Genomic DNA, 14,846 nt, shown 5'->3' on the forward strand with positions numbered 1-14,846 from the left:
GGGTAGAACACTAGCCTTGAGGAAAGCCCAAGGACAGTGCTCAGGCCCTGAGCTCAAGCCCAGGACTGGCCAAAAAAAAAAAAAGAAAAAAAAGAAATTGGCACTAACTGGAAAGAAAATGTCTAGATAAATCTGGATTTAAATCTAGGCTTCAAATTTCGTTTGGTTTTTCTGTTTTTTTGGTTTTTGTTTTTTTTTTTTTTTTTTGCTACTTTACTGTGTGGACCAAGACATGTTATTGAATATCTTGGAGTTTCATTTTCCTTATATGCAAAATAAAGGTAAAGATTCTGTCCCTAATAATCTAAGGATAAAAATATTAAAGGACTGGGCTGGGAGTTTGACCTAATGGTAGAGTGCTTGCCTAACATGCACAAAGGCCCTGGTTCGATTCTTCGGTACCACGTACATAGAAAAAGCTGGAAGTGGTGCTGAGGCTCAAGTGGTAGAGCTCTAGCCTTGAGAAAGCCCAATGACTGTGCTCAGGCCCTGAGCTCAAGCCCAGGACTGGCAAAAAAACAAAACAAACAAAATATATGAAAGGACCTCACATAAACTATAGTGCTTAGTATTATAGAGTAGATACCTATCATTCAGAGGGAAACATTTTTAAGTTATTGAAAGGAATTCATATATCACAGATGGTTTTGTTGTTGTTTGATTTTTCTTGTCAGTCAAGGGGCTTGAACTCTGGGCCTGGTTGCTGTCCCTGAGCTCTTCAGCTCAAGGCTAGCATTCTCCCACTTGAACTACAGCACCACTTCTAGTTTCCTGGTGGTTAACTGGAGATAAAAGTCTCACAGACTTCCAGGCCTGGGCTGGCTTTGAACTGTGAGCCTCAGATCTCAACCTCTGAGTATCTAGGATGACAGGTGTGAGTGAGCCAGCAGTGCCCAGGTCATCAAAGATGGTTTTTAAGTGAAAACATACCAGACACAGATCTGGACCTCTGTCAAAATAGCTGAGCACCTTAGCTTATTCTTAAATAAACTTGCATGTTTAAGTAATATAGTAGTCACCTTGTTGTGAGCAACCACCTTGAGAGCAAAGGTTGCCAAGTAGAGGGAATTCATGACAAAGCTGAGCTGATTTCGAGATTCTTCTAGAAAGTCTTCCAACCCTTCATACCAGAGTCTTTTAATGTCTGACCAAATCATTCCTGAAAAAGAAAGAAAATTCAGATAGCAGTTTCTTAATTTAATAAGCCAAATATTACTTTAAGATTCAGTATTAAGTAAGTAAATAATCCTTGGGCTTGCCACAGCTTTATTTTTTTTAAAAAAAGGCAAGAAAGAAAGAGGGGAAAAAAAGAACTTTTTAAATAAAAAGTTCTTAAAATCTGACCCTGGCACCAGTGGCTTATACCTGTAATCCTAGCTACCCAGGATCGATGATCCTGTTTGAAGTCAACCTAGAAGAGACTGTGAGACTCGTATCTCCAATTGACAACCAAAAAGTTAGAAGTGGAGCTGTGACTCAAGTAGAGTGCTAGCCTTGGGCACAAAAGCTCAGGGACAGTGCCCAATCCCTGAGTTCAAGCCCCACAACCAACTGAAAAAAAAAAGCAGATGTTATGATAATTATTCTCCAATTATTTGATAATTAAAATTAAGAACATAACATAATCTAAGGATAAAAACAATCAGTACTTTATATAAAAGTAAAAACTAAATTTTAATATCCTTCCCCTCTGTAACAAATAGAAAATACACAGATGGCAATTCTAAGATTAAAAACAAGGCTGAGGGGCTGGGAGTTTGGCCTAGTGGTAACAGTGCTTGCCTAGCATGCAGGAAGACCCAGTTCAATTCCTCAGCACCCCACATACACAGAAAAAGCCAAAAGTGGTGCTGTGGCTCAAGCGGTAGAATGCTAGACTTGAGACTGAGAAAGCCCATGGACAATGCTCAGGCCCTGAGCTCAAGCCACAGGACTGTCAAAAAAAAAAACCACACATACACACACACACACACACACACACACACACACACAAACCAAGGTTGAAGATACACAAGGAAATAATGGAAATGTTATTAAAAGATCAAAAACAGATAAAGTAGTTCTACCACAATTTTTTTTCTGTGGGGGTGGGGATGAGGGGAGAGCAGGGTCAGATATTAATCTTCAGAAGATTATTTAAGATCCATTTAATACAACACAATAGCTTTCAGAGGCATAAAATTCCTTAATCATGCAAAAATGCATTATTTCTAAGGCAATCTGGTTTTCATTACAAAGAACTGATTTATCAAATGAGTCACCTGAAAACCCCCTTAGATAAAAATTTAAATAATACTTCATGGAGGTCTGGCTCAAGTGGTAGAGTGCTTCCTAGAAACCTCAAGTTGAGTTCAAACCGTAATACTACTCCCCCCAAAAAGAGAAAAAACAAAACTATCTTTCAGTAATAGATATGAAGATGTGATTGTAAAAGCCCCTAGATCCTAGTAGGAAAACTAATGATGTAATGAAACCTAATAGTTAACTCATAAAATGCATATGAGTATAAAATTAGGCATTTTTGAATGTCTAAGAAAAAATTCATATTCCTATTCAAAACAGCAGTTATTGGGAAAGGGTATGTTTCTGTTTAACAAACATGAATATTCATAGTATACAAATAAAAATTCTTTTACCTTCCATATATTTAAATAATGTTAAGTAATACATCAAGTTCAGGAACATCTATTTTTGTAAAAGTGTTAGTTAAATCTTCAGCCACTATAAAACTATTTAAATTCTTGGTGTGGAAACTGTAAAACTGCAAACTGGGCTCAGTGTTCACAATGTCATCAAGACAGAGGGAAATCATGGGCTAAGTAAAGGCAAAGTCCAAGGAACTGGATACTTACCAATAATCCACAGGATAAGAAGGTAATCTATTCGTTCAAGCGCTGGCCCCATTGTGTTTTTCTTATCCTCATTGTAGACAAGAGAGTACAGATTTAGTAACAGCAGGAATGTGAAGTATGAGGCTCCGTGAATAATAAACTTCATAAAAGGAGTATGAATGATTCTTCCAAATTGAGATTTGGGAGCTATCAAGTAGCACAGTGATAAAACTGGCCAAAAGATGCCAACCATCAAGACAGTCATTATCTTCTTACAGGTGGGCTTACGGCGATAACCTGACATCTGTCCAAACCAAACCGTGTTCAGGAACTGCTGGCAGTTAGACTGAGAGACAAACTGCAAAGGACATACACAAACATCAAGAGTGAAAAACAGAGCTGGGTGCCAGTGGCTCACGCCTGTTATTCTAGCTACTCAGAATGCTGAGGGCTGAGGATGGTTTGAAGCTGGCAAGGATAACGAAGTCTGTTCAAAATTCTTATCTCCAATTAGTCACCAAAAACACAAAAGTGGATGTGGCTCAAGTGATAGGTAGCTAGTCTTCAGCTGAAGAGCGCAGGGACAGCGCCCAGGCCCCAGAGTTCAAGCCCCAGGTAAATAGAATCTTTAAATAGTAATGGATTAATTAGTCAAGGTTTTAATAATAGAAGAATCTTTCTTCTAGAATCAGTTGGTTAGTTGGGTTTTTCCTTTTTTTCTTACAACTGAAAAAAAGAGTAGAGGGCCGGGAGTTTGGCCTAGTGGTAGAGTGCTTGCCTAGCATGCATGAAGACATGGTTTGATTCCTTGGTACCACATACATAGAAAAGCTGGAAGGGGTGCTGTGGGTCAAGTGGTAGAGTGCTAGCTTTGAGGAAGAAGCCCAAGAGCAGTGCCCAGGCCCTGAGTTCAAGCCTTAGGACTGGCAAAGAAAAAAAAAAAAGAAAAGAAAGAAAAGAGTAGAAAGGCTAAGAATATAGATTCTGAGATTAGACTGCCTAGACATAAACCGAGTTTTGCTACAGAGCTGCAGCAAGTTTCAAACCTCTGCAAAGCCTCAATCTCAATCTCTAATGCTTCCATAAAACACCCACAGAGCTGTTCTAGAGGTTCAGTGTGAAGACCTTATAACAATGCCTTGCTTGTAGCACTTACAATGTAAATGCTATTATTATCTTTACCCTAATAAGCTGTTCTGAGAGTCTACAATAGTATAAGCTGATAAACCAGTATATTTATGATACTATTTCTAGTACAGAGAAGTTACTGATTTTTATTAGCAAGAGGCCATGTTGTAAAAATAAGTCTACATATTAGAGTTCCATAAAAAACACTTAGAATTTCTTAAAACACATTAAAGATTATAGTTTTTGTTGTTGTTTGCTTTGGTTTTTCCCCTTGGGGCTTCAACTCTGCCTGGGTGCAGTCCCTAAGCTTTTTTGCTCAAGGCTAGCTTTCTGTCACTTTGAGCCACACCTCCACGTCTGGATTTTAGGTGGTTAAGTGGAGATAAGAGTCTCACAGACTATCCTCCCTGGGCTGGCTTCAAACCATGATCCTCAGATCTCAGCCTCCTGAGTAGCCAAGATTATAGGCCTGAACCACTGGCACCCAGCGACAAGATACTTTAAAACTTGCTTAAATGTGAATTTCATATGGGAAGGGAAATTATTCCAAAATAAGAGGAAAATTCTAGTTCAGTTTCAGAAATTAATATGCCATACATACATACAGCTTAAGAGGGAATGCAATGAGGGGAAAAAGCCACTGTAAGAGTCAAATTTTCAATCAAGATAAAAAACAACTTTTGCTTTTGATACCAAAGGTCCTAAATCAAACCTTCTACTATTATTTATTTTAGGGTCTCTTTTTAAAATATAAATTTGATATGCAAATCAGATTCTAATACCTATTTTTTTTCTAGTCCTGGGGCTTCAACTCGGGGCCTGAGTACTGTCCTTAGACTTTCGCAAGGGTAGAGCTCTACCACCGAAGCCACAGTACCACTCTGGCTTTTTCTGTGTATATGGTACTGAGGTCTTTGTATATGCTAGGCAAGCACTTTACCACTCCTGCCCCTCTAACATCTATTTTAATAATGAAAGTAAGAAGTGGTAGAAGCAATACCTAACATGTACAATTTGTCAGCACCCCATATTATCAACTAGTTTCCATTGTCTATAAATAAATGTCATTGTTTAGTGAAACATAAAATGTATACCTTCCTTTTTCATGTGTGCATATGTACACATGTGTGTGTATATGTGGAAAAAACTGGTATTTTTGCCTAAAATAGCAAGGGGTAATGCCAGAGAATCAGATTCAGTTTTGTGATATCATGAGGCTCTGAGTTCACAATGTGTTTAAATATACTTCATTTTTAAACAGAAATCACTAAATCACTATTAATATAGAAAAGATGATTTATACATGAATTCAATAACAGATGAAACACAAGACAGAAACTTCATTTACAAAGTCTTATCTGTGTAGTTATTATTTAGTCAGGTCCATATTATTTCATTGTAACAGTAATTATTAAATACAACAGCAACAGACACATATGGAGGACTTATGTTAAACAATATAGGTACATTTCCCTCACTCATTCTTTGTATTTACTTTGTGCTTGCACTGAACAAATACTCCATCAATGGTTATACATACTGTTTTATATGTTTTAAAATTTTTTTGAGACAGTCTCACTTTGTAACCCAGGCTGGCTTTGTTGCACAAGATCCTCCTACTTTTTCCTTCCAAGAAGGGGAGGATTTCAGGTGTGTACTATGACACTTGGCTTAAATACATAGTAATTTATAAAACTGAAGCTCAGATTCAGTAAGGTTTTTTTTGTTTTTTTTTTTTTTTGCCAGTCCTGGGCTTGAGCTCAGGGCCTGAGCACTATCCTTGGACTTTTTCAAGGCTAGAGCTCTACCACTTGAGCCTCAGCACCACTTCTGGCTTTTTTCTATGTATGTGGTACCGAGGAATCGAACCCGGGTCTTCATGTATGCTAGGCAAGCACTTTAACCACTAGGCCAAACTCCCGGCCCCAGATTCAGTGAGTTCTACAAGGACACAAAATTTTTATGAAGCAGAAGTAGAATCTCAATCCAAACATGTTCCAAAACCTTTGCTCTAAGGTACTAGACCATGGAGTAGAAACAAATTTCAATACCAAACCTCCTACCTCCTTTTGGTTGTATTTGATAGCCAGTTTTAGACGGCTTAAATTCATTCTTTCTTCTAGCAGGCCCCGTTTATCAAGAGGTTCATCACTAGATGTATGGTTTAGGATGACTTCTAATTCACGTGAATTCCGAGCTTGTGCAAGCAAATCTTTAGCAAACATCTTGCACTGTCGGGCTAGTTCCTCATAATCATTCCTGCAAAATGCAGTAGTCTATTAGAAATGTCACATTAAACTAGCATCATTTTTAATGATAACCGAAAAATTAGGTTAGAAACAAATGGTCATGACTATACAGATGGAATTCTGAAAATAATCTCTATTGTTCCTCCTCCCAAGGGGGGAGGGGAAGACAAAATAGACTTTCTATTGCTTAGTCTTACTATAACACAGAATTTCCCAAAAAATTTGTAGAAAAACTATAATTCAAAGGATAAAAGCTTCTTTGGAGGTAAACAATTCTCTCATTGATTCTCTGCATTTACTATATATAACTGAGAAAAATAGATTTCCTTAACAAATAAAGTATTATTCACCTCTTGGCTTAGGAATCTAATTATAGATGGAGACATTCATCAAAAGTTCATAACTGTTATAAACATCTCATCTTTTGATAGACACTTAATAGATAACTAGATTTAAGGGTTAAATTAATATGCTTTGTTAGTTCAATTTGCTTCATCTCTACTACATTGTTGGGAGACAAAATATTGGTTGTACAGTTTAGATTAAGACAGATTGGAGGGCTGGGAGTTTGGCCTAGTAGTAGAGTGCTTGCCTAGCATGCATGAAGACCCGGGTTCAATTCCTCGGTACCACATACATAGAAAAAAGCCGGAAGTAGTACTGAGGCTCAAGTGGTAGAGCTCTAGCCTTGAGAAAGTCCAAGGACAGTGCTCAGGCCCTGAGCTCAAGCCCAGGACTGGCAAAAAAAAAAAAAAAAAAAAAGAGTCTCAAAAGACAGATTGGAAGTAAGGAGTCTTATGCTCTAGTTATAATCTACTCTATTTCCATTTCTGCTCTGTTACTAATTTGATTCTGATACTAGCAAAACACCGGTCTTCCTAGATCTCTGTCTACAAAAATACTGGATGGATGACCAATTTAATTAATAAGCAATTTATTTAATCGTCAAGTTAATTAGCCTGTGACTATAACATAATGGAGTACTTCAAATCTCTTTTTGGGGTAAATTGGATGGATTCTATTTTATATAATAAATCTCAAAAGAACGAGATTATAATAGATAATTCTTCATATTTAAACAACAGCCTCATGTTGCTAAATGAAGTGAGAGGTAGAAAAAAGTTACATTTTAACCATGTCTTACAGAGTATGAAAGTATATACTAATGTCATATCAAGATTAGATAAAATTCAGTGTCTCCAGATTAAAGTATAGTAATTCTAAACTTGAAAAATTATACACATGCTATTAAGAAGCTACTCTACACTGCTGCTATTAAGGCTGGAGAAAACTGTAGATCTCATTTCTCCTTCAAGAGGGAGAAGTCTGAACTTTCCCAGTCTCACCAAGTCTGAGGAGGGGCCCCACAGAACAAGGGACTCCAACAAGCTCTCGGTGTGAAGGGAAAGGCCAGTTTAGTGGAAGAATCCTCAAGAAACCCTGCCACAGGGACTGGTTAGGAATCTTCATCACCTTTCTCTTTGGAGGGTACCAGGGATACTCTGCCATAAAGGAAAGTCTCATTTCACCAGTGGCATGACTGAGGTTATAGAAGGGCAAGGCGCACATGGGGAAGAAGTGAGCAGTGCTAGGGTATGTTCCTTGGGGGAAAATGCCAAGTAAGCAGCGGCAAACCGTGGTCATCTTCTACCCAATGTAAATACCTGCTCGTTCTAATTCTGCTCATGGGGAAACACGGTGGGAAAAAAATGAAAGCAAAAGACATTAGAGGATTTTTCATTTCCAGTCACTCATACCTGAATTCTACCTCTACAAGACTGAGTTCCTTTAAGTCGGCACTAAGCTCAAATGCTCTCAGAATTGGATCTTCTTCTGTTAGCATTATCAGAGCTGGACTGGCCAGACATCTATATATATCAAGACGAAACCTATGATAAAATTGGGTTATATAAGAAAATCTGATACATACATCATTAGGGTTTTAACCTAAAATGTTTATAATCTTATACAGTATTATAAAAAACAAAAGGAAATTACAATGAGAATAAATATAACAATAGCTATTATAAGATGACATCCATAAAAAGAGAAACATTTTAAAATTTAAATAACCTGCATGGAAGGAGAAATATTTTAAAAATTAAATCATTTCAGATACAAATGTCAGAAAAAAAACTGACATTTGAAAAATTTAATGTCATTATAAAGGTGATGTACAGAAGGATTACAGTCACATAAGTCAGGTAAAGCGTGCATCTCTTACTTTAAAAAAGTGTTTTAGGGGCTGGGAACATGGCCTAGAAGTAGAATGCCTGCCTAGCACGCACAAAGCCCTGGATTCAATTCCTTGGTACCACATACATAGAAAAAGTCAGAACTAGTCCTATGGCTCAAGTGGTAGAGTATTATCCTTGAGAAAGCTCAAAGGCAGTGCTCAGCCTGAGTTCTAGTTCCAGGACTGGCAAAAATACTGTTTCATTGTTTCTCTTCATTGACCCACAATTCCTTGGCTGGATGTGGTAGCCTATACCTACAACTTCAACACTCAGGAAGCTAAGAGAAAAGGGCCATGAACTCCAAGACAGCTTGGGACTACATAGTAAGATCCTTACCATAAAAAGAAAGAAAAAAAGCCAGGCACTAATGGCTCACACCTATAATCCTAGTTACTCAGGAGGCTGAGATCTGAAGATCACGATTTGAAGCTAGCCCAAGCAGGAAAGTCCATGAGACTCTTATCTACAATTAACTACCAAAAAAGCCTGGAGAGGTGGCTCAAATACAGCCCTACACTTGAGCAAAAAGGCTCAGGGCCAATACCCAGGCCCTAAGGTCAAGCCTTAGGACCAGTACACACACACACACACACACACACACACACACACACACACACACATACACACACACACACAGGCATGCCAGCAGGGAGATGCAAATATAACTACACTGAGTTTCCATCTTACTCCTAACAGTATAGCTTTCCTACAAAGAGCAACAAATACTGGAAAAAGGAATCATAAGGATTCCCTGTTGGTTAGCTATAAATTAGTGCATCTACTATGGAAATCAGTGTGGAACTTCCACGAAAAAATGGAAGATAGAACTACAATATGATCCAGCCATATCACTCCTGGACATATACCCGAAGGAATAAAAGCCAACGTACAATAGAGATACCTGAATACCCAAATTTATTGTGGCACTATTAACACTAGCAAACTTATGTGACAATCAACAGATGATTGGACAAAAAACAAATATGGTACATTTACACATGGAGTATTATTTAGCCAAAAAGAAGAAATCATGTCATTTGCAGGAGAATGGTTGAAACTTAGATCATCATGTTACAAACTCGAATGTTGCCGGGTACTGGTAGCTCACACCTGAAATCCTAGCTACTCAAGAGGCTGAGATCCGAGCATCACAGTCCAAAGCTGTGGTTCAAAGTTAGCCCAGGCAGAAAAGTCCATGGGACTCTTTATTTCCAATTAACTACCAGAAATCTGGAAGGGACACTGTGGCTTAAAGGTGCTAGCCTCAAACAAAAGGAGCACAGGGACAGATCCTAGGCCTGAGTTCAATCAACACACACACACACACACACACACACACACACACACACAATCCCTAAGACACGTACCCCCAATTAGCCATCAAAAAGCCAGAAGTGGAGGTATGACTCAAGTGGTAGAGCAATAGCCTTGAATAAAATAAGCTAAATGAGCATGAGGTCCTGAATTCAAGCCCTTGTGCTGGCACACGTACAGGAGCACACACACACACACACACACACACACACACACACACACACACACACATCTATACACATTAAAAAAATCATAGCAACTGCATTACTGAATATGTTTGCTAAACTATAGTGGTCAAGTAACCTTCCCTATTTCACATAAAAACAGTCTCTAGACATTATTGTCACTTAGACTATCACCACACTCAGAAGAAGACCCATGTATGAGAGAGGCTTGGGAGGAACAGTGGCATTTTTCTAAGAACTAATCCATTACCACAAGAACAAACCCAGGCTCTTGAAACAGCCATTAGCCTATTCGTGAGGGCACCGTGCCTCCACAAATGCATACTGCATACATACTGCGTACACGTATGGAAAGCCTCCCTTTCTGACCTGGAATGTCGGAGACTGTCCTTTTTGTTTTTGGCAGAACACAGTGTGCACTCACAGCCGACAGCATGGGGCTTGGGGAGAGACACATCCTGCTTTAACAGCATTGTAAGAATTTCATAGTTGTTACGGTGAGCAGCTAAAATGACAGGTGCAACATCCATAGTTGTTGAATACTCAGGGTTCTGAATTCGTTCCATTAGTTTCTGAAAAACAGTTACATAAATGTGCAAAAATTATTATGTATGACTGGAAATTCATTTACTTAAAGGGCAAAATGGAAAAAAATAGGACGACTAAACAACTGGAGAGAACTTAAGTATTTTAAAGACTATGATAAACACTTGAAATATTTTGAAATTTGGAACCTTAATTCTAACAATTAATTTGGTATCATTATAATAGGCGATAATCTTCAACAGATAACATTCATATAACTAGAATTCTGCTTTGTAATAAAGAAGTAAGGATCTTTAGAGAAATACCTGAGGAAAAAGCATTTAATTTTTACAGGATTATAGAAACATGCTCCATAAGGATAATGAACAAGTTTAGAAAAAATTGTCATGGAAAAATTAAACATTAACAAGTGGTAGAGCGTCGATGTGTAACGGCACTGGGGCTACGGAGAGGGCAGAGAAGGCAGAGAGAGCGGAGACAGCAGCGCTCTTCTCTACACATTCTCCAGTCCCCCTGTACTAGTCCACTGACAAATGCACAAAACCCTAAACAACCATGGCTGCTATTTAATGAGAACCCAACCACTAGGCACTAGACATTCATCACCCCAGCTGATGCCCATCCCAGCCTGAGAAACTGAGCAGGGTTAAAAAGCACAGAGAAACTGAGGCTCAGAGAAGTTAGTGTGCCCAGCCACACGGCAGAGCCAGCAGGATCCTGATCGGAATTCACACGTGTGTTATTCCCGAGCCCGAGCTCCTTCCGCCACGCGGGCTGCGGGCCTGGCGATGGCATGGGATGAGGAGAGCCCGTATGAAATGACAGGCTGGCTTTTTAGGACTAATGCATACTCTTTCCATGCTTCTCGCTTGTTTGCAGAGGTTTCCCTGAGAGCTATCTGATTCCAGGGTAAGCTCATCAAGTTCACATTTTGGTAATTTTTATTAATCCTGGAAAAGTAGGGTACACTCATTATAAAAATATCTGAAAAATATAGAAAAGCAAGAAAGAATACAAATACCCATATTACTTCCACCCAAATAACATTTCAACATACAGAACTTCCTCACCGTGCTTTCTCTACCACTCTCCCTTTGAAGGATTTCATTTAATAAAATGATAGGTATGTTAAACACCAGTTATTAACAACAATCATTCTTAATATCTCAAAGATTATGGACTTTTTAAGTAATGTCATAAAGACACAGCCCAGGCTCGTCAATGTAAAACAAGAGATGAAGAGAATTTTAGCAGTTCCAGTACCTAGCACACCACACTCCTTTGTGCCCATGAGAAATACGCTGAAAGGCTAGAAACAGGCATAGCAAAACAGAGAGCAACTGCAAAGCAGATGGCAGAAACCTGAAATGGGAGGAATCCAGATTGAACAGGATTCTGGGTCTCTGGATAAGGGCTACATTCTTGAAGGCCCACTGACATTCCTGTTGGGTTTCTTACTATCACTTAAAACAGGAGGTCCTATCCTCTGGACAGAGTCACTTTTTTTGTTGTTGTTGTTTCATTTTGTGGTGGTAGGGACTGAACCAGCCTAGGGCTTCCTGCCTGCTAGGCAAGCAATCTACCAATTGGCCAAACAGCCACAGTTTCATAGTAGCCTAAATGAGGGAAAAAATGTTCAGTTAACATATGATAAAGTATAAAATTTGGCAGAGCTCCTATACTTATCACATCAGGGCAGATAATCAGCTTCCAATTTATAACTAATCCTTAAAAGAATATCTTTTCTGAGTATAATCAGTTTATACCCACCATTATTTAAAATGCTCGTTTTACTATATCCCCACAATAACAAATGTTATAATACTTAAATGTGATGGACAATAAATATCTTGACTTAAAAGAACATTTAACAGTAACTATCTTCCTAGTTACAAAATAAAAAACTTTTTAAAGAAAAAAGAAAAATCTTAATTTGAGTCAGTAAGAGATGACCAAGGGAAAGCAAGAAATACCTTGTTGCATCTCAATAGCTGCTTTCCTACCAGTATTTTCAACCTAAAACAAAACTGTACATGCAATTCATTGCTACTATTTTTCTTTGCTATTCTTCCATATTCCAAAAAAACATTTAAAATATGTAATGACTAATCATTTATTATGTATATGAGTAGTTATTTATATGTTTTCTTTTAGGTTATATTTCTCCCTGTGCTAGGGATCAAACCTAGGGCCTTGGGGCCCGGAGCACAGCCCAGTGGTAGAGTGCTTGCCTAGCATGCAGGAAGCTCAATTCCTTAGTACCACAAACACAGAAAAGAAAAAGCCAGAAATGGTGCTGTGGCTTAAGTGGCAGCACACCAGCTGCCTTGACCAAAAAGAAAGAAAGAATGAAAGAAAGAAAGAGAACCAGGGCCCTGTACATTCCAGACTATGGAGCTACTTTCAAGATGTTATAATTGTTGGGTCACTGGGTTAACCTCAACCAATCATTTGCCCATTTTTCTGACCATTTCCTTCATAGATTACTAGATGAGAAAGCAATAAGCTAAAGAACACAAACGTGTTTCCTGTGGCATGGCACATGGTGTAGATAGGACCCACCAGTAGTGCATAACAATATAAAAATCCCTGGCCAGCACTGATTATTCTTTTTTAAACGTATGCTAATTTGATAAGAAAAACTAAGTATCTTTTATTTGACCACCACTATATTTTAATGCTTTATATTTTCTTTCTGAGATTTTCTTTCTGTGATTTCCATGTTTTTCATTATCTAATATTATTAACTATAAATATTTGCTTTATTTTCTCTTAGCTATTTATTACTTTCTATATCCTGCCTGTTTGAACTTCTACTGGCTCAAAAAATAGCCAGATTCTGCCATTGTATTTTGCTCATTGCTCTTATGCTTTATTTGTTTTTTGTTTTTTTGCCAGTCCTGGGCTTGAGCTCAGGGCCTGAGCACTGTCCTTGGACTTTCTCAAGGCTAGAGCTCTACCACTTGAGCCTCAGCACCACTTCCAGCTTTTTTCTATGTATGTGGTACCGAGGAATCGAACCCGGGTCTTCATGCATGCTAGGCAAGCACTTTAACCACTAGGCCAAACTCCCAGCCCTGCTCTTATGCTTTAAAAAACAAATATTTAACTTCATTTTCTTCCAGTCTTATGGTTTCATTGTTTACATTTAATTCTTAAATCTCTCAAAAATGAATCTATATTTTCAACATTACTCACAGAATATTCCAAACTAAAAATACTGGTCCACACTGACAAAAATAAGGAAATATCAACTAAATTAAAAAAGGTTTCCTGAAAGTAATACTGTCATTCTTGCAATTATCTACTTCCTTTAAAGTAATATTTTACAGAGTAAAAAAAAAATCTGTTCTTTAAAAATATATAATTAATTTGGGGGAAGAAAAAAATGGCAATTGCAGGAGATCTACTTTCATTTAAAAATCCAAATTAATAAGTATTTAAGAGTACTAACTACTATAGTTGGTCTTGATGATGATTTTGATCGATGATTTAGTAGTATATCAACAGCTCCCACTACTTCAGAGTCGATTGCCACCAAAAGTGCATCTGCGGACTTTAAAACAAAAAAAGTTAAAAATGAAAATGGAAGATAAAAAGGTAAGCTATTTTTACTAATTCAGTTTTAACTGTATTGTATACAGTAACATGAATTTTCAAAAATGCAGTCTGTACAAGCCGTACGTCTGCCTGTCTAGCAGCACCTGCACTCCGTACAGGGCACACGTGCACTTCTACCCCGATCCCAGTCATGGGCCGAGGAAGCAAGTGCACTGGGCTGAAGGCACTGCCTGGGGAGCAGGGTTGTTCACTCATGCGCTATTTAAGTGTGTATTTATTTATTTATTTTTTTGCCAGTCCTGGGCTTGAGCTCAGGGCCTGAGCACTGTCCTTGGACTTTCTCAAGGCTAGAGCTCTACCTCTTGAGCCTCAGCACCACGTCTGGCTTTTTCTATGTATGTGGTACCAAGGAATCGAACCTGGGTCTTCGTGCATGCTAGGCAGGCACTCTACCACTAGGCCAAACTCCCAGCCCAAGGATGTATTTTTTTAATCTTTATTTTTCAGCTGTGCATACACACACACACACACAAAAAAATTCCAAATTTACAAAAAGAAAATCACCAGGAACTATTACTACAAGGTAGGGGATAGGAATAATACTATGAGTGTAGTTACGAACAGGAAAAAAGAATGAAAAAAATATGGAAAGGTGAGGAGAAGCCTCTGTTCTCATCCTCAGAACGTCCATGACTGACTGAAGTGGTACGGACTCGACATTACTGTTTGCAGTCTTAAGAAGAACAGGTGCCAGAGTTCACAGAGATGAAGGAGGGCAGAACCTTCATAGGTCCA

At 38.3% G+C, this 14,846-nt stretch overlaps 1 protein-coding gene across 4 annotated transcripts in view; it reads right to left on the bottom strand.

Moving 5' to 3' along the window:
* Trpc1 (transient receptor potential cation channel subfamily C member 1) overlaps positions 1-14,846 on the bottom strand; it is a 40,054-nt gene that overhangs the window by 14,833 nt on the left and 10,375 nt on the right. For 3 of the 4 annotated variants that reach the window (XM_090323321.1, XM_090323324.1, XM_090323323.1), the window contains exons 3-8: positions 13,945-14,046; positions 10,314-10,516; positions 7,966-8,097; positions 6,023-6,218; positions 2,853-3,189; positions 1,020-1,159 (exon numbers count right to left, since the gene is read on the bottom strand). In XM_090323321.1, the coding sequence (XP_090179447.1) occupies positions 1,020-1,159; positions 2,853-3,189; positions 6,023-6,218; positions 7,966-8,097; positions 10,314-10,516; positions 13,945-14,046 (1,110 nt within the window). The remainder of the gene's footprint in view (positions 1-1,019; positions 1,160-2,852; positions 3,190-6,022; positions 6,219-7,965; positions 8,098-10,313; positions 10,517-13,944; positions 14,047-14,846) is intronic. The other variant, XM_090323325.1, reaches the window with a different exon arrangement.

The sequence above is a fragment of the Megascapheus bottae genome, chromosome 32, assembly GCF_031878675.1.
Source record: "Megascapheus bottae isolate mThoBot1 chromosome 32, mThoBot2.hap1, whole genome shotgun sequence".
In the NCBI taxonomy this organism is placed as follows: Eukaryota; Metazoa; Chordata; class Mammalia; order Rodentia; family Geomyidae; genus Megascapheus; species Megascapheus bottae.